Here is an 18552-nt window from a genome sequence, read left to right on the forward strand (position 1 = left end):
ATTGCTCCTAATGCCTGTTTTCAACCCACCTGCTTCCACACAATTACTGCTGTCCCATTCCCTCCATTTCTTATTAACAGAGTTCCTCGTGCAATTCCACATCACATTTAGCACAACAGCTCTCCCTGCCCTGTCTGCTGCCAGTTAGCTCCCATTCTTTCCCATGGATCCTATAGAAGGCCTTTTTTCTTGTTTCTCTTTTTCTCCCTGCTGTCTTATGGAGTGGCAGGGATTACTGGAGAAAAAGAGCTGCTTTTGGAGCAGTCCTGGCTGACTACCCAGCCCCTCAGAAGCAGCACATGGATCAGAGGGAGATCTCCCCAGTGGATCTATCAAAGGGTAGGTGCTGGTCAGACACGGGAACAAAGCTGCTTACTAACAGATACCTTGCCATTCACAACTCCCGAGTGACCAGCATGATTTCAGCCAGGCAGGAGAGGCAAACTGGAGAAGCAGCACAATTTCTGGTTAACTGGGGATCTCAGATGTGGAGGTGGATAGGGAGAGGCTTGGAATTGCAGGCCTCAGGAGGGGACAGACTATGTTCCTGTAGCCTCGCTGACCACTGCAGAGCTGGCAAATGCCATCTCTATCAGCGGCTGGTGCAAGTTCTGAGGAAGCCTTGTTTTCAGGCTTTGTCATTCTTGTCCCTGGAGAATAATCAATACTAATCCTTCTGTGATTACTGCTTCCCTTCCAAATAGGCTCACAATCAGTTCAAGGAATCTGAAAGTCAAGTTACTCAGGATGTTAAGAATACAACAGGAACCGCTTTCAAAGGAACCCTTCAACTTGTGGTATTTGTGAATGAGATCCAAATAGCATTATTCATTTATTTTTCAGGAAAACGATTTCACTGATATAAACAGGCCAAATCCCGCAAGCTCTATTCCATGACTACAGTTCCCTCGCGCTTTCAGTTACATTTTTATGATTTATCTGCCCACCAAGTCTTGAACATCTCCCAGGATAATAAGAAAACCAATTATATTTTCTATTTAAAACTCAGGCCGCATTTAAGCCACATGTATGAATCAGGCTTCTTTTAAAGCACAAACATGTTCTGTCCCACAGTTCCTTCCGTGACTGCCTTAAATCAAAAGTGTATTATTTTATGCAATATTCCTTATTTGTTTTTCCATATGCTTTTGATAGAGTTGAACCACTTAACAGCGCCTAGCACATTATTCTTCACCTATTTTCTGCAATAACGACTTTCAGCTGACTCTCTAAATGTTATGCCATGTAACAGAGGGGGGAGGAGGAAGCCTAAGGACTTACTCCTGTTAGCAGCTGCTGCAAGTTTTTCTTGAATGTCTTTGGTATTAAGAAGCCCATTTTACCTGCACAGAATACCACTTGCTTGCCATTAAGGTGAGACATTACACAAGTCCAGATTTAAGGCTACTTATTCTCATGATTTCTTAATAACGCCCACAGCCAAAGGATGAATAACTCCTGCTCCTACATAGAAGCATCTTTTAAACTTCTGAAGTTTTAGGTAATGTTGTCCTGTTGGTGAGAAGTCCAGCGTACCAGGAAACTACAGGAGAGAGTAAGGAGAGATTCATTGAGGCCTCAGTATCTTTAAACTGTGTTGATGTTTGCCAAAACCCAGATTTATGTCTCTAAAAGTTTAGACTGTCCCATGTTGCTGTTTCCCCAGCTCTCCTGTAGCATGCAAATATCCTGGAACCCAAATACCATCTATGGTGGGCATAAATTCAAATGCTTTCAATAAACGGAGTTTTTTTCTTCCATATGTAATTTCACAGCATCTACTATTGAGGCAGTGCTCTTGTTTGGAAAGTACAAATCACTCATTGTACAGCAGGGCGCCTTTGTTAACAAGCTTGGCGTAGCTTTTGTTTAATTCTTCTGGGCATCTCTAACAAACAAGTATTCTTTAAATCTCAACTCAATAATCAATACATTTTTTTTAGTTTACAGAGCAAATAATTACTTTCTGGGCTGACTTCACGAGGCCAGGGAATGTATATATATAGTGCAGAGAGGGAAAGCTGAGAGTCATCCACTGACTTCAACAGCGACAGGTTTGCAAGTAACAGACGACACAACCGTCTCCGCTATGAAGACGACAAGAAGTGTTGCCCTTCTTGGGCTTGCGCTTCTCAGCTGCCTTTCTGGTAAGCCGGTTTTGCTATGCTTGTATCTCTAGTCCTGCTGAGCCTTTGCCCTTACATATATATCCTAAAGGAGAGTTCAGCCTTTTGGAGATGTGATGATAAACAGTCTTGTTTAATGAACTTAATTAATTAATCCTTGTGCCAGTAAATACTATAGATAGGCAGGATGCATTTGTCTGATTTAAGCTTATGTGTCTTAGTGTGGATAATAATGCTGCAAAAATAGAAAAGTTTACATCCTGTTTCTTCTTTAGTGAGCCAAAACTTCTGGTTTCACAAATAATTGATTTTTTTAATCTTAGTTTATAACTTCTTGTTTATTTGGAATTGATAAAACTTGGGCAAAAAGTCACTTCTCAGGAATGAGAAAGTCTATTTGGCTACTCTGTTGGGAAACTGATGATTCCAAGGGAATTTTATTCAAGGACATTGTGCAGTTTTTATATTTTATAATCTCTGTTTTTATTGTAGATATTGTTATTGCTCAACGACTGGTGAGTAGTAGATTTTCTTTGTCATTTAGCCTTGATGTCTAAGCCTAGATGAATAATTCATACTTCTACTGTATCCCAGGAAAGGCTGAAAGAGAACAAAAAAGGAGAGTGAGACAGAAAGGAAGAAGAAAAGTGCCCTTAAGTATTACGCCACCTCTTTTCCCCAAAATAAGAAATAACCTTTGTCAGAGAAAGATAACTTCCCATGTTGGTGACAAAAAAGACAGCGATTAATAATGTAGAGTGAGAGCCAGCACAGCACAGAGTGCCAGCAGAAAATCTATACAGCTATTGAATAACTGCCTAAATATCTTCCCTGTCTTGATTCCCCAGGGAATGATAATTTTTGGCTGCAATTCTTGCAGAAAGTACTTTAAGCCTTAATAGCAAAAAGGTGCTTTTGTATGCTGTAGGAAACACGGTAGATTTTATTCCTTCTCTTTTCACCATGGAAGAAGGATAGAGAAAAAAGGAAAAGACCAACAGTAGTCTCCCAAAGCAGAGAAAACAGGATCCACATTAGCACACCCTTCTCTCCATCTGGAGACATCACAAGCGCTCTTTGACAGGCCTCCTGCGGCATGTACCCGTTCTCTGGAGAGACAGAGTTTGACTGTCCCACTGATTATGAGCCCATCTGCGGGACTGATGGTGTGACCTACCCCAATGAGTGCTCCCTCTGCAGAGAAATCTTGTGAGTATAAGGTCTCCTGATTACCTACAATGCCAATTCAAGCAGCAGACAAAAGCCTTTGGGGTTGTGACTAATAAGGGGGTGGACTAGATTTTTTGTAAGTTTCAGTCTGCCTTAATGCCCGCGATCTTCTGTGTCAGAGCTCCTGAATCTGATTAATTACTGGGGCTTTATGAGTGGAGAGATTTAGTGAGTGAGATGACTGAATGGTATGAGCAGAATAATTCTTCCTTTCCTTCTCTCTCTCTCCCTCTAGCCGTAACCAAGCCATCGACAAGAAGCATGATGGAAGATGTGTTAAGGTACGGTCTCAGATCAGCTCCTTCTCCTGGTGCACTGAGCAGTGGTGGGTGAAACGATGGCAGAGAGCTAGACAAAAACCTTGCCCAGGATTAATTCTGTGTTAAACCCACACAATTTCAAACTGTCAGAAGCTGAATGAAAAACAAGAATTTCAGATTTACAAAAATTCCTTTTACGTTTTGTATGAACTCTTAAACTCAATGAGTTTTAAAACATTACCTTCTCTGTAAAACCAGACTTCAGAATGGAAGCTTTTGTTTTCAATAACACTTCAGCATTATCCAACCAGTTTTCTTCAGACTTAGACTTAGAGGCTCATTGAAGCCAAGAAATTCCCAGAGGAAGTTTGGAATTTGATTAAATGGTAATTTTGTAACAGAAAAAAACAACTCTATCAAAACATTTAACATAAACTTTATTTATCAATGTATGGAGCTACTGTGAAGTGCAGAAGCATCTCTATTTTTAGTTTAGAGAGAGAAAGTAAAGAAACACTCTGGCTGTGCAATTTAACATAATACAACGACTTCCATTTCAGTACACTCAGAGTAATTGCAGAAACACCGGGGTGAGCGTAAATTCCATTTTCAAGTGGCACTGACATTTCGCAGCAAAAGTTGCTGCTGCAGGAGGCATTTTAGGCAAAGATCCTTCATGGTGGCATTCACAGTGAAAACAGACAAGATGATAGGGATGCAGCCCACTTCAGGACAGGAAAAAAAACAGATCCTCCAGCATTCTGCTGTACCCATGTGCAGGATTTCAATGGTTTAGGCTCCTTTGACTCCTCCAGCCACACTGGGGCTGCTCTCCCCTTGCAGCTCTGGAGAGAGGGGAAGATGTCTCTTGCACTTTGCTCCATTATTAATGCAAAAGGAAGCAGAGATTAAAATGTTGTTCTGTGACTCTTTCAGTTCGACTGTAGTGGCCACCTGAGACCAATCAGGGGCCGTATGAACCCCTGCACCATGGAGTACATGCCCATGTGCGGTACCAACGGGATTACCTACAGAAACAAGTGCCACTTCTGCAATGCTGTGATGTAAGTGGATGGCCTGGGTCATGGGAGCGGGGTCTGGATCAGTAGGTGCTCATGTTGGTATTTGAAGTGTAACGAGGTAGTTTGGCTCATGAAGCAACTGTACTGTGCTCATTCATTCTCAACTCGCTTTCTTCCCAAAGGAGCGGACTGGACATGGACCTGAACAATCTTGGAGAATGCGCCAGGGTAAAGAGCAGGAATCGGCACACTGCTGTTACAGTACATTTTACAACACAAACTCACTGAATCTTAACTAAGTAATAGAAATGCCCACACTGGCCTTGTGCATTTGGCCTGGAAAAAGGCTTTGAGGAAAAGAGTTAAAATATGCCAGTGTCAAAGGGCTTTGAATCAAATCCATGGCTCAGATATGCAGCTGCCCCTCTGACCTGGGAACACAGCAGTCAGTGGGTGCTGACACCTACATGTACCAGGAAACAGCATGAGCAAGAGGTGCTGTCTCATCCTTTCTGCTGGAGAGCGGGAGGGCTGTGTACTGCCAGCACTATTAGTAGTGGTGATTTCTCAGGTGGGAATGCTTTCTTCAGCGTGGCTTGTGACTGTCCACTTTCTGTCCACTTGCTTCTGCTAGCCCGCTGAACCAGAGCAGCCAGTGAGAGGGCCAGCTTGGGAACGTCAGCATGGTTATCTCACTATTTCATAGAATGGTGTTATGTATAATAGTATTTATTAGATTCTTTGGCCCCTGCCTTCTCCCTGCTTCAGGATGCTCCATGCAAGCATGTTCTCTGCCTCTGAGCTAGCAGAATTGCTAGAACAACAGAGCCCTGCACCTGAAAAGTGCTTTCATGCTTTACCATACTATAAACATTAAATAAACATAAAGCACTCATGTAGGAAAAGACAGGGAATAAAAGCTTTAAAACCTGTTTTTGTTCCATTGTTGCTCCACTTTTAGGAGGAGATTGACTGCAGCGAACAGAACGGTGACAATCTCGTCTGCACCCCTGAATATAGCCCCCTTTGTGGCTCTGATGGCAGAACTTATGGAAACCAGTGCCATTTCTGCAATGCAGCTTTGTAAGTATGGAGCTCACCATATAGCCATGAAACCAGAGGAGCTGGAGCATACACACAACAGCAGCAGCTGGTGTGGAAGGTCTGGAGCTCCCGTTAGCCCCTCGGTAAATCCATCCCTGCTCCAGTTCCTCTCCTGACACTCACTCCTCTGTCATCCCCTGGGCACTGCAGATCTAAAGCCTGAGTGACTCTTCTACTTCCCTTGCAATTAAACCCAGATCCCCGTTTGCAGGTTCATAGCACTGCTGACTCCCTCCCTGACAAAGTGATTTAAATTGTAACTGTAAAAGGTGTCTGAAATTATGGGGTTTTTTTTCCTCAAATCTCTTTAACGTGAGAAAGCGTGTAACCTGGGGAATCAGGAAACATCAAGTGAAGTACTTTATAAGTTGGAGAGCATTGGCTTATTTGGATAAAGTTAGACTATAAAACTGAGATTCATGTCTGTAATTTTGCTCTCCCTGTTTCTCTTCAGATCGAGCCAGGAAGGTCTGTTCCTCAGGTACCGTGGCGAATGCTGAGCACTGGAGCTGTGCCCTTCACCATGATTTTTCCCTTACAAATCCTGAGAACACACACGATCCTCCCTGCTCCTTTGACTGTTGCTCATTGGTCTCTGCTTTGATTGATCAATAAATTAAATGCAACTACTCTCTTTGCCACAGACTGGTTTTTGGTTTGGTGGTTTGCTGTTTGTTTTTTCCGGGGCAGGGGTAATGGTCTTCAGGCTTTTAGGTACTTACCTGTCAGTCAGGAGAAGTTGTGAAACAAACCACAATAAAGAGCAAAGCGTTACACCCATCACACACCAGCCCAAGCCTTCATACGCGTACGTCACTCCATACCGAACCATCAGAAGAGAAACCAAGCTGCTATAAACTACTGCCACTTTCCCAATTTCCGTGTCTTATAGAGTGAAAATGGTTTTGTCTTTGCATCAGCACTGAGTCTTGGGGCAACTGGTTCTTTTAGGGTCCTTGGCACAAGTGATGTCCCTGGGGAAGAGTGAAGGCGAAAGGTGGCTGTAGTCAGCCCTATCTGTCAGACCTGGGCAAGGGACAGGTCTGGCTGTGTGTTATAGAAAGGCTTATGGCAAAGGGAGGAGGCTATCTCATAGGAAAGAAAATTAGGAGCTGCTGCTTCCTTGAAGGGTGTGCCTATCAAGACTGTGTCGATCAGCACAAAATTGCAGCAAGCTGGGTAAGGCTGTAATGAGCCTAATGAGAACCTGAGGAGAAATTAGACTGGGTTCAGGCTTTCAGCTTCTTGGGGGGAGAGATGTGAAAAGTTGTGCTGGGGGTATGGGAAGTAGGGGTAGGATAAAGGACCCTTCAAGAAAACGTCTTGGATTTACTAATCTGTGGAAAGAAGGGCCAGAAGATGTGCTGGTAGCTCCAAAATGCTTTCTATCTTGGGAAAAGAGGTATGGAGATAACATCTCTGTGAAGCCTAAAGGGTGCACTGGAGGAGCAATGATATACGTGAATGTTCATGATGATGTGCCATCTTTTTGGGTGACTCAAGCTGTTAATAGGCAAACATCAGAGGCAGAAACTCTCAAGAGCCACAGCTCACACACTCCCTTTCTCCACCTCCCATTCTCTTGATATTTAGCAAGAATATCTGCTGCTAAAGCTGATATTTAGGGCAAAGTCTGTGATTTCTAAGCCTTTTCTTTAGCTCTTGTTTCCTGAAGTAGATAATTTCCTGACTGGGAATTTTGTATGTCCTTCTCCTAGTACTAGATCAGAGCAGTGTTCTGTCCCGGGAAGAAGGATGGGACTTCTCATTTTCAGGTATTTTTCTGTTAGTACAGGCTATACAAATCACATCATGTCTTTGTGCATGCTCTTAAGAAAAGTTAAGCTTGAGAGTCATGAGAGTTCACACTGGTATTGTGTATGAAAAAGAGTGAAGAACCAGTCTAAGTATCTAATAGATGTGAACAGAGAGATGTCAAGACATCTCTCATCAATTTCTTGCTGGCCATGAGGTTTATAAAGTGGCCACAGACTAGTGGAGTTCTGGCTATAGCAAAATCCTTTCTTCAACAGCAATATCCTATGATGAACCTCCTCTGCAGTGGTAGCTTTTGCCTGAGGAAGATAGATACTGGCTGAGGAGCTCAGAAGACTTTGGAAAAGCCCAAAGAGCAGCTGCTCATCTACTGGACAGGGAGGGCAGATAGGTATGTACTGGATATGTGGCTGTACCCAAGATGCTTCGAGAGCCTTTAAGCAAGAATTCTTTGGAAGATGGAAAGGTTGTATCACATAATACTTACCCAGCACAGTAAGTACTTGGCTTGACACCAGCAAGACTCTGCCCAGCTATACCTCTAGGTCTGCAAAACAAGGTACATATGCCCTTGTCCATCCCTGATTTTCAGAGGAGTCAGAGGAACAGAAAGATGCCCTCACCCATGCCAGCAAGTAGCCTGTTTCAAGTGCTGTAAAGAAGTGGAAAGGGGTAATAACAATAATCACCTGGTTGGTAATTTAGTCCCTTTCTTTCCTTAGCATGGAAGGGATTGGTCCCTGTGGTACGTGTGCTGAGGCTTTAGCCACTTGGTTACACTGCAGCAACCGAAACTTTTGGGTAGATAAAGGACTGAGGTACTAAGGCTGTGGTCGTGAGCGGTGACGTATGAAACGAGAAAAGGCAAACAAGTAGTGCTGTGAGCGGCAGAACTGAGCGTGGTTTTGAACGGCGCTGCGGCTGAGTGCCTTGATAACTAAATTATATGAGAGGCTGGGTCGTGAGCTCACCCTTAATAGACATCTGAGAATTCACCTGTCAGTCACGGTTTCTCTGCTGTGTGGGTTTTAAGATGTCTAGCAAGCTGCAAAGTGTAATGCTTCCCCAGGTGTAGACATTCATAACATTGATCTCACGCAGAATCTCTCTCCTTTGCTGGCTGAAGATGTTACTAGCATCTTTCCTCTGTTGCTAGAAAAATGTCTTGGAATGTATTTTTTACTTACTTTTTTACTCCTATGGTTGGAATTAGTTGCAGATTCAAAATTCACTGGGGAAAATAATAACCAGATATATCTATACTCAATGCTCTGCTAAGCCTTGTCTGCTTAGGTAAATATACTAAAATTGAAAGCTTATTCTGATCTGGACAGATATTTTGCAAATAGTGGAGCTGAACACAAATCCTCAAGCAGACTCAGCTGGAAACAGATCTCCAGTCTCCTAATTCCCCATCAAATTCCCCGCATTGCCGCTTGCTGTGGGAGCGGAGCCCTAACATATGTTTGTGAATGCGAAAGCTGGAAAACACTGACAGCTAGAGTTTAAATAGTTCAGGGGGGAGAGTCAGCAGTCCTATCTGGGACTGTGCACACAGCTATGAGAGCATGTCACACTGGAGCGCTTCTCCACCCCAACCCAACAAATTTAGATCCATCCTCAAAAATAGCCAGGGAACAACGTATAATTGGTTTCACAGACAACACATTCTCATGGTGTGATTTATTTCGTAACGTCTAGTGAGTGTCATCACGCCGCACTCAAAGCCTCAGAGCTGGCATTCAGTGAGGGCCCAGAGAATGAAAATTACCAGCTTCCCCGATGAATCACTGCTTTGAAAATTCACCCTTGTGAGAATCCTGTGACTATTTAGATAAAAAAAAAAAAAAAGAAAAGATATTACAAGCCCATCTATCACTCATATAATTATCCCTTTCTAGGTTTGATGTGGACAGGGCAGCATTCCTAAAGCACCATAAACAAGGCCAGGACCAATAATGGCTTTAGAAATGAAGTGCAGAAGTTCTCACAATTAAGGTGGAGAACGAGGACAGCTACAGATGGGCGCATAAATACACAGAAAGGCAGGTCTGTGTGTGCGCTGTGGCCTCCAGTGCTGAGACAACACCTCCTGCACACATCGCTTGGCTTGGACTAAAGAGCTACCTGCAGCATGAAGGCAACAGGTGCCTTAGTGCTTCTCAGCCTGCTTTTGCTCTCTTTCTTCTCGGGTAAGTGATGTTTTCCCTAGCCTAGAAAAGAAAAACAGATCCCAAACCTTTCCTGACAACAGCAAATTCGAGAGAGCCTTGATCACTGGATGACAGGCTTGAAGATAAAGCTGAGCAAGTAGAAAATATCCGCGGGACTTGCTCACTCGTATGACATATTTCCGCTCCTCGTGTGCCTCCGCAGTGAATAACGCAGTGGAGGTGTCACTGGGAGACACAGCGAGCAAATCCTAAGCTGCTCTTTCAACAAATGTACTGAAGCAGCGCGTAATGATGAGTTTTTTTTGGTGCAAATGTTCACTGGAGAGTTTTGCTGAACCAGTTAGAGAAGAAACTCACTCACCTCAGGGTCATCAGCTCTTGTTTTGATCCAAAGTGTCTTGGTACTGGTGTTTTCCTTGGAGATGGGGAAACGTAATTAGATGAAAGTTTCAGCTTTCATTTATGTGGCAGAGAAAAGCTTTAAAATTAAATTCGAATGTCCTCAAGGAGTCAGAGCAAAGAGGGCAAATTAAAAGGAGCCAGCATTTATTTATCTGGAGATTTACACCTCTCTCTGATGATCTGGGGAAGCTGAGTGATGGTTTTTGAACATATAGGTCACGTCAGTGTTATCAATTACTTATGTCCAGCTGACCCAGCTCTGCAAGGTTTGTGGTGACAGTTATTGAAGAGCGTGCAGAACAAGAATTATTCCTACTTGTTTTTCTGTGAATAATTTGAATAAAGAATTCACTTGAGAAAATGGCAAGCTGTGCATGGAGAAAAGAGATGAATTGCTTTGTACACATTATTCATTATGAAATATTCATCTATCTCTAATTGAGTTTTAATTGGGTCTGGGTTCTGTCAGAGTGCTGAAGCTTCCTTCCAAGGCCAGGCAGAATAGCAGCAAATTCTGTGATCTCCTATAAAATAAACAGATGTCAAGAGACATCATCACAAAGTCTTCTGTAGCCACATGTAATATTTATAAAAACTATCTAATGAGCTATTTTGTAAATAATATGCAGATAGCCCTAACAGTGACTTTACAATTAAGCCGGCCCAGCCTAACCTGGGGACATGATAAATACACCAGCGCCAGGGACAAAACATCAAAGAGCAATACAACCAGCAGAAGTCAGGTGGGTTGATGGGTGATGATGTTCTAGCTTACTGGGTTGGGTGGGATTTCCAGTCTGTGGGAGCCCAAGTGTAGGAGAGCTTCCTCCCATCTCCTGCCCAGAGCACCATCACAGTGCACAGTGACCTCACTGCTGAATCTCTGTTCCTGTATGAGATGCTGGCTCTTTGTTCCCCAGTGTTGTGATCCAAATTCTGCAAATCTGCATTCAACCCACCCTTGAGCACCAGGTTCCTCCTTAGAGACATGGCAGGGTTGCTCAGTCTCACAACAAGAACTCAACATATGCATCTGGCTGCAGTCTTTGCAGTGCAGAAATATACAGAGGATGAACTGAATGGCTTCAAGCCCAGAGTCTTACAGTGTGTATTTTTGCACTCTTACTGATCAGCAGTGCCTGTTCTGCTCTGCATCACCCCATGACGTCTCCTTGTATCTTGCCCAGGATGAACTTGTTTCTGGGAGAGTCTCTGGGTTGTGCTGTGCTGAGGATGGCTGTAAAGCTGAGCATGGGGGGTCTCATTCTTCTGCACAGTACCCTCTCATTAGCAGTACCAGCCATTTTCATTGTTCAGAGGTGCAGGAGCTTAAAAGCTTTAAAAGTCAATATAGCTTTAAAATCTCTGTTGAGTGCAGCTCCAGATCCGATATGGCAGCTCACTTTCCCGGGAGTGGCTGCCTTCCAGGAGATTGGGTTATGTGTCTGAGGTGCAGTTAGCAGCTGAATGACTGATTACATGGTATTTTAGTAACATTTTTCAAAAAAGCAAAATACTGAAAAGCAATTCAGATAATGCATTTCCTGCCCCCTCCTCCACCGCACCAAATGACAGAGTAGGAAAAACCTGGTGTGTGTTTCACTGTTTGCATAAAGGGTTTGTGGCTTTAGTTCAGCCTCCATTAGAAAATAATGCTGAAATGGAAAATCTCTGTTTGTTTTTCTCTTTTTCTTTTTTTTTTCTTATTCCAGATGTTGCAGGTCAAGACATTGAAGAGGTTAGCGCAGTTCTCTGCTTACTGAATCTGCACTGTCTGGAGGAATGGGTTTGTAAGATCTTGGTGCATGGTAAAGAGGTTTTAATATCTGCTGGGAGCAGGTGGGTGCTTCCAAGAAGTTCCAACAGTTTGGGGAGTCCACCATTGTACCGGAGATGTTATGCGTGGCCACATTAGCAAGTAGATGAAGGAAATAGATGGTTGGTTTAGCAAATGTTTCTTATGATTAGGTCTAGCGTGCTTGCACAGGGTTGTGTTTATACACAGCACCACTTTTGTCTGCTTTGCTCCACTGCCCAATCTTTTCATGAAACAAATGGACTATTGAGAGTGTTCTACCCCTCCAAACAAGGTCCAGAGACAAAGTACCTGTATATTTCATGGACATCAGTTTTGATTCCAAATAGACTATGGTTTTATTCTCCTTTCACTGGGAAGGCAGAAAGCTCAGCAAGCACCACGCTGAGTGCATGGTTTCGCAAGGTGCATGAAGCCGTACAGCATCGAGCTAACTTGCCGCCAAATGCCCGAAAGAGCATCCGTGCTGACTCTTCTCCTACATGCCTAGGCTAATCCACTCTTGTCTTCAGGAGATCAAGACTTCTCTCGGGTGACTGTAGTTTCCCTCATCAAATACGGGGCAAAAGATCCTCTGAAACACTGCTTCTGCTCGTTTCTGACAGGGCTTTTTCCTTCAGTAAATAGGTAGTGTCATCACTGATGCCTTAGTCCTTTTGGCAGAAAAGGCATTGTATTAGTGACCTTTATCCACTTTGGAAAGTGAAAGAATGACTATGCGAGTCCTGAAAGGGTGCTTTGTTATTCCTTTTGCAGATTTGTAGAGAGTTCGTAAATAGAAGCGTGTACTGCACAAGGGAGTCCAACCCTCACTGTGGCACGGATGGCATCACATACGGAAACAAGTGTGCCTTCTGCAAGGCAGTGCTGTAAGTGTGAAAGTAGAGGGGATTGAAATAACAGAGAATTAGCTCCTTCCGTGTATGTAATTATATTCTTTATGGAGGGGATGCCCTGCATCCAGGCTGCTCCTCTTGTAGGGACCAGCCCCTGCATCATGCAAGTGGAATATTTCCTCCTTGGAATGAAGCTGTGTGAATGCAAGTTAATTTAAATTCATTTCTAGGCTTTGCACGCTGCTGGTTGCCATGCTGAGAGGCAGCACGGGGCCTGGGAGGCAATTGCATCCTGCCTGTACCTTCTGCACACACTAATTTGATGCACATTTCCCACTATATGCCACAGGCTGCAACTCTCACTGCCCACTCTTCTGGATACTGAGAAGTGTTGGGAGGAATGCGGGAGCTGAGCTGTGCCAAATTATTCCGGAAAAGTCTGAATGGACTTTGTGGAACAAGACACAAAATCTCAGCGGAGGAACCTGAGTTTCTCCTTTTGCTGAGCTCTGTCACCTTTTAAAGAAGATGCAATTGGAGCCACATGCTTGGACTGAATGTGCTTGAAAAATATTGAGTTTTCCTTAGAAGTCCTTAACTTTTGCTGCACACTCAAGGCTGCCTTATCCTAGGGGAAATCTGAGAGGAGTAAGGAGAGGAGAAAATGGCTTAATGTTGCCTGTGAGGCACCAGGGTACACTAGCATGAGTCAGGCAAATGGTCCTGTTCAGAGGGATGAGCCCCTTGTCCCACACTGCTGCGTCTGTCCTACACTGCTTTGTCTAAGACTGTCTTGCTCCTTCACAGGAGAAGTGGAGGGAAAATAAGATTGAAGCACCTGGGGAAATGCTGAGTCCTCACTGACACCCAGCAGCAAGAGCTGACCCCCCGCATCAGCAACAGCCACAGATGCCTGTTCACGGGCAGGAGAGCAGCTTGCCCTCATCTCCGCCATCTCTGCTCAATAAAATAAAGCTCAGCACAATTCTTTGGCTGGATTCCTTTTTCTGCAATTCCCAGGAAACTGCTTTGATAGAGCCATGCTGGAGCCTAATGCGTGGCTTTGCTATACCATGGCATTACATCACCCTCCTCCCGGGAAGCAAGGCGCTCCCTATGCCGAAGCGGTGATTCCCACGGCTCCCATGGGCTGTGTCCTCCTGTCCGCAGCAGTTCTTCTGTCCCATCCTGCCTGGCAAATCGGTACACGCTTGCTGGGCAGCCAAGCAGTGCAATCACCTCATGGGTTCCTGCCCAGCTCTCCCCATCCCAGCGGGTGGGTGACAGCGGGCGCCTTCCTTCTTTACCCAGCCTCCGTAGACATGTTCTTTCCTCTCTCAGAGGTTATTGTGGGAGGGTGACAGGAGAGCTGGTAAACAGCGTGACTGCATATGCCTCATCTCCTTTGGAAACCAGAGACAAGCAAGCTGAGACTAGGGAATATTGCTCCATTTAAGCCTGCAACAAGAAGATGGCAGGTGGAGGCTGGTTTTAGGCAGAAGCTGCAAGGCTCTTCTTTCCAAATCGGTCTCTTTCTTCTTCCTTCTAAGAGAACGCTTTGTCTTGGAAGCTGAACTCACCAGCATTAATTTCCTGCAGCCATTGGCTTCTCATGCTAATAAAACTGTATTTAGAAGAGCACTAGATAGCATAAAGTGTCAATAATTAAAAACCCCCAAACATATTCCCTGGAGAAGAGCTGTGGGCTTCCTTCCCCACCTCTAGGATAAACTCCCCCTGCATCGTACACAGACCCTGATTTTCCAGGCACCAGTATTTGTATTTATTTACAGCTTTTAGTGCACGTAGGCTTTATTCCTTTCTTTACATTTTACACTGCTGCCCTCTCTCTTCTTGGTGCTGGCTGAAAATTCCTCCATTGTGCAAACATGAGCAAATGAATTCCATAGTCTCTCCCCATTCACTGAGCAAAATTCACACAGGGAAATAGTTGTGGCATCCCCTTGTTAAAACATTGGCAGCAGATCAATGGGACACCAGCTCCTTCATGTTAAACACTTAAATTTCAAAGGGAGCTTTAGATTTTATCGTGAGCCTCAGGGGTCAACATGTTTTGCAAGCACCTAAATGCTGAGCATCTAAACCTCTGGACCTTGTTTGGACAGAGCTGGAGTGTTTGCCTATCATGCCACAATCCAGGCTTTGAACTCAATTGGTGTGCAATGCCTAAAAAGAGAGGTCTTAGCAAAGCTCTCAGCACACCTAATGCTGGCTTCTCTTCTGATAATTCACATTTGTGATGCCAATTCTGGCAAATCCTTTGTCATTTGGTAACTTTACAGGCAGGATGCAGGCGGCAGCGGTTAAACCACTCAAGCAAAATTCCATGTTGGCTGGTTTAGAGCTTCTTTCGGACCAGCTGTCTTTGATCCTGATGTTTTTCCCATCCCAGCCTACTGGATTCTTGCAAAATCTTCCATGTTTTCTTGGAAGCAGGCTTACCTTCTCTGTATTGCAGCTGGTACAGCCAAGGGAAGTACACCTGCTTGGTTTCACAGTGAGGTGTTACAGTGGCAAATTCAACAGCAAGACCTCCAGAACATGGACAAGATCGAGGGAATGCAAGCAGCATCTCCTGCACAAGGACAAATGGTCATGAAAGACATGTTGGGAAAGTGGGAGGGCCTTCCTCTTCTCGCTTGGAGCAGGATGACCTCTGCATGTCCTCTCCTTACTGACTTATCCTTAGGTGATCTTACTATGTTGGATGGCTCTGGATCAGCACCATATTCAGTGTACAGGAGCAAACCCACCCATTTTTAAGATGGAAAGTGACATTTTAATGAGTGAGGGGGTATGCAACATCTTTACGCCTGAGATGACCCTCAGTGGCTCACAGCATATTCCTGTATCGAATCCATTTTAATCTGGAGGAGGCAGAGATAACAAGGACAGATCACAAGAGAACACAAACTCCAGGAGTTCACTACTTGACAACCATCCTGTATTTTGCTTTTCAGATCAAATAGCAAATAATGTACCTCTACAGACCCAACTGCTATCTCCTGCATCTGTGGCAGGGAAGTGGAGAATGGGAGTAGTCTCCTTTGAGGAAATTAATTCCCCCAGTCGGGAAAACTTCCCATACTTCTTCCTCAGGAGAGGCCAAGAGATTTCCTTCCTTCACCTTTTAAATTGTATTGGGTTTTGTTGGGGAGTTTTTACAGCTTTGAAAGGTGTGTGAAAGATAATTGGATAACAGGATAACACGAGCATCTTCACAGCTTGTTCTCTGCCTAGGGAGGAAGGGACAGAGGCTGGGGTGGGACCTGGCCCAGCATTTCAGCCACTGCCTCTTGCAGTAGAACGAGGGCCCTGTGCTCCCTGCAGCTCGCTCAGTCCCTCTTGCAGTTAAAATAATGGAACAATTCAATTTGTGCATGGTTGCTCCTACTGAAAGAAGCCATTGCTCACAGCTGAGCACCCTCCTGTGACCAGGCTATGCACATGGCAGAAGGGGAAGGATGTATTGCCATCTCACAGCTTCGCTCTGCTGGTGATGCAGCTGATAGATTACTGTGTCCAGGCTCTTGGCCCATTTAACTTGTGTGCTCTACCACTTCCTCCTCCTCCCCCAGCACAGGCACGTGTTACTGTCGCAACTCAGTTGAGTCCTTTGTCCTACTTTTTTCCCTTGACATTCACAGTGTTTGACAAGGCTTTTCTAGCTGCCATGGGATGATCCTAGGGTGGTGGTGCTGACTGCAGGGTTCCCCCAGCCCTGCCGAAGAGGAAGCTCTGGACTTGGTTATCATTTCGCTTCACCCCATTTTCCCTAAGAGAAGTCAGGCTGGATTAGGTTGGGAGGCACTTTGGTACAACCTCCTGTTCACGCAGAGTCAGTTCTGAGGTCCCATCAGGTTGCTCAGGGCTTTATCCAGTCTAGAACTGAAAACCTCCCAGGGTGGGGCGTGCACCATCTCCTTGGGTTACCTGTCCCAGGGTTTCACTGTCATCATGGTAAAGAAAATTTTCCTTGTATCTGGTTTCAGTCTCTGTCCTTTCAATTGTCTCATCTCCATCGTGAGAGCCTGGATCTGTGTGCTCTCTAACCTGCTTGTTAACTGGCAGGCTCCTCCTATGTCCCCCTGCAACCTTCTTCTCACCAGGCTGAACAAGCCCACCTCCCCTGCCTCTTCTTGCAAAGCTCCAGTCCCCAACTCTTTTGGCGGTTTTTCGCTGAACTTAGTCCAGTTTTTCATTGCCTTTCTTGTACTGTGGTGGGGCCCAAAACTGAGTACAGGAGGGAAGGCTGAGCTATGGGGGCATGTAAAAGGACTGCTCAGAGAGGAGCTGGGAGAACTGTAGGAGTATTGCAAAGGATTGAAAAGATGTAGATGCTGACAGCTTCAGGGAGCAGCAGGACGGTGTCAGGTGTATTGGATCCTTTAAGGATCAGATTGCAGCTGAGCCTGCTCTGGGGTGAAATGGCTCCCAAATGCTAGGAATCTGCCAACAGTTCCCCCACCCCACTGCTGCTGAAGGGCTTAAGTAGGAGCCCAGGAAAAGTGTTTGGCTGACTCCAGAGCACAGAAGGTGAGGGGTTTGCTTGTGCTGTGAGAGTTTTGGTGTTTGGTGTTTGGTGTTTTTTGGGGGTTTAGGTGAGGGGTTTTTTGCTTTGTTTAGCTGGGTTTTGTGTGTGGATTGTTTTGGGTTTGTTTTGTTGTTGATTCCTTTCCCCATGCCCCCTGCTGAAATTAGCAGTGTGTTTTAGGAGCTCCGCATAGGAGTAGCTGCAGTCATTGTGGCTGATGATGGTGTCTTATAAACCTGCTCTAAAAATGCTGTGGAAGGCTTATAAAAGCACATGGAAGACAAGAGTTACCACAACACATAAAGGGAAAATGGGGGGAAGCATAATAAATATCCCTATAGAAAGGCAGATGCCATGTAAAGAGTTGCTTGTTTTAAAGCTTTGCCATCCATCGTGCATGAGTGTTAAGAGTTTCAATAAGGTCAGCAGAGACTTTATCAGAGCAGGACTTTGGAAGAGCCTCAATCAGAACTTAAAATATAAGGTTAACACTGAGCTTTTGCTGGGTCTGGTGGGATGCTCTGACCAGCCTGAGGCTGGTCCCAAGCAATGGCTGTAGTGCTTGTGGTAGGGTTGGACCTAGTACCCAGCTTGTGGAGCAAGGGTCGTGGGGACCATTGGTGCTGGGCAATACAGCGCTCACCTTTCTGAGCTAAAATTGCTCAATAAACTAGGAGTGAACAGAGTGTTGGTGCGGTGGCAAGGGCTGGCTGTGACACTTTCGGCCTTCTTCCCAAAGAATGCCGTGCTTTTGGGAGGGTGGTTTTGTGGAGTCACCCGTGACAAAGCCATCAGCTGCCCGGGCCCTGCCCTGTGACGCGTTCTCCTGTCATCCCCCGCTCCTAGACGTACCCTTAACCCCTATCCGCAGTCACTGCGGCCTGCGAACGCTCCCGCGTTGCCCGAGGATGATGCGGATGATGCAGATGATGCAGGCGCTGGGCGGGGCCGCGGGAGGTGACGTCATCGCTGGGGCGGGGGTACCGCCCGGAGCGGCCGCTGGTTCCCGGGTGCCGGGCTCCCTCTTGCGGCCGCTCCGGCGGCGGAGGGTGCTCGGGTGCCGGGGGGGGCCCAAAGTCCTCCCGTGCCAAGCCTCGGGAGCAGGTCAGCAACGCTGGGTGAGCGACCTGCGGCCCCTGCCCTCTGCGGGGGCACCACCCGGCCACAGAGCATCTTCTGCCTGTTGGAATTTAGGTTGAGGGGCCCATAGCAGGGCTGGGCACAGCTAGTGACAGTTACCCTCACAGACCC

General features: G+C 45.5%; 2 protein-coding genes across 5 annotated transcripts; both read left to right on the plus strand.

The window, feature by feature from the left end:
• Positions 1–303: 303 nt before the first annotated feature.
• Positions 304–6295, plus strand: LOC136020003 (double-headed protease inhibitor, submandibular gland-like). 4 transcript variants are annotated; one of them, XM_065690715.1, is made up of 9 exons: positions 304–339; positions 1944–2147; positions 2619–2641; positions 3211–3335; positions 3592–3637; positions 4553–4680; positions 4821–4866; positions 5600–5721; positions 6197–6295. In XM_065690715.1, the coding sequence occupies exons 2-9, from the start codon at positions 2090–2092 to the stop codon at positions 6240–6242; spliced, it is 594 nt and encodes a 197-aa protein (XP_065546787.1). In that variant the 5' UTR covers positions 304–339; positions 1944–2089; the 3' UTR covers positions 6243–6295. The 4 variants fall into 4 exon arrangements, with proteins under 4 accessions (XP_065546787.1, XP_065546785.1, XP_065546784.1 ...); XM_065690713.1 differs by lacking the exon at positions 304–339 and adding an exon at positions 1323–1374; XM_065690712.1 differs by lacking the exon at positions 304–339 and adding an exon at positions 1384–1555.
• A 3230-nt stretch (positions 6296–9525) lies between these two features.
• On the plus strand, positions 9526–13811 carry LOC136019991 (serine protease inhibitor Kazal-type 6-like). The gene is made up of 4 exons (XM_065690672.1): positions 9526–9710; positions 11807–11832; positions 12667–12779; positions 13554–13811. Exons 1-4 carry the CDS (start codon positions 9653–9655, stop codon positions 13597–13599), a joined length of 243 nt encoding a protein of 80 aa, XP_065546744.1. The 5' UTR covers positions 9526–9652; the 3' UTR covers positions 13600–13811.
• Positions 13812–18552: the final 4741 nt, after the last annotated feature.

The sequence above is a fragment of the Lathamus discolor genome, chromosome 10 (assembly GCF_037157495.1).
Source record: "Lathamus discolor isolate bLatDis1 chromosome 10, bLatDis1.hap1, whole genome shotgun sequence".
Lineage (NCBI taxonomy): Eukaryota > Metazoa > Chordata > Aves > Psittaciformes > Psittacidae > Lathamus > Lathamus discolor.

What these genes read in the sequence shown, in the direction of transcription:
- LOC136019991 (XM_065690672.1), top strand. Translation starts at nt 9,653, where the DNA reads ATGAAGGCAACAGGTGCCTTAGTGCTTCTCAGCCTGCTTTTGCTCTCT. An exon ending in TTTGCTCTCTTTCTTCTCGG is followed by an intron (nt 9,711 to 11,806) that starts GTAAGTGATGTT and finishes TTCTTATTCCAG; the next exon opens with ATGTTGCAGGTCAAGACATT. An exon ending in GCCTTCTGCAAGGCAGTGCT is followed by an intron (nt 12,780 to 13,553) that starts GTAAGTGTGAAA and finishes GCTCCTTCACAG; the next exon opens with GAGAAGTGGAGGGAAAATAA.
- LOC136020003 (XM_065690715.1), top strand. Translation starts at nt 2,090, where the DNA reads ATGAAGACGACAAGAAGTGTTGCCCTTCTTGGGCTTGCGCTTCTCAGC. An exon ending in CACTTCTGCAATGCTGTGAT is followed by an intron (nt 4,681 to 4,820) that starts GTAAGTGGATGG and finishes TTCTTCCCAAAG; the next exon opens with GAGCGGACTGGACATGGACC. An exon ending in ATCTTGGAGAATGCGCCAGG is followed by an intron (nt 4,867 to 5,599) that starts GTAAAGAGCAGG and finishes CTCCACTTTTAG; the next exon opens with GAGGAGATTGACTGCAGCGA.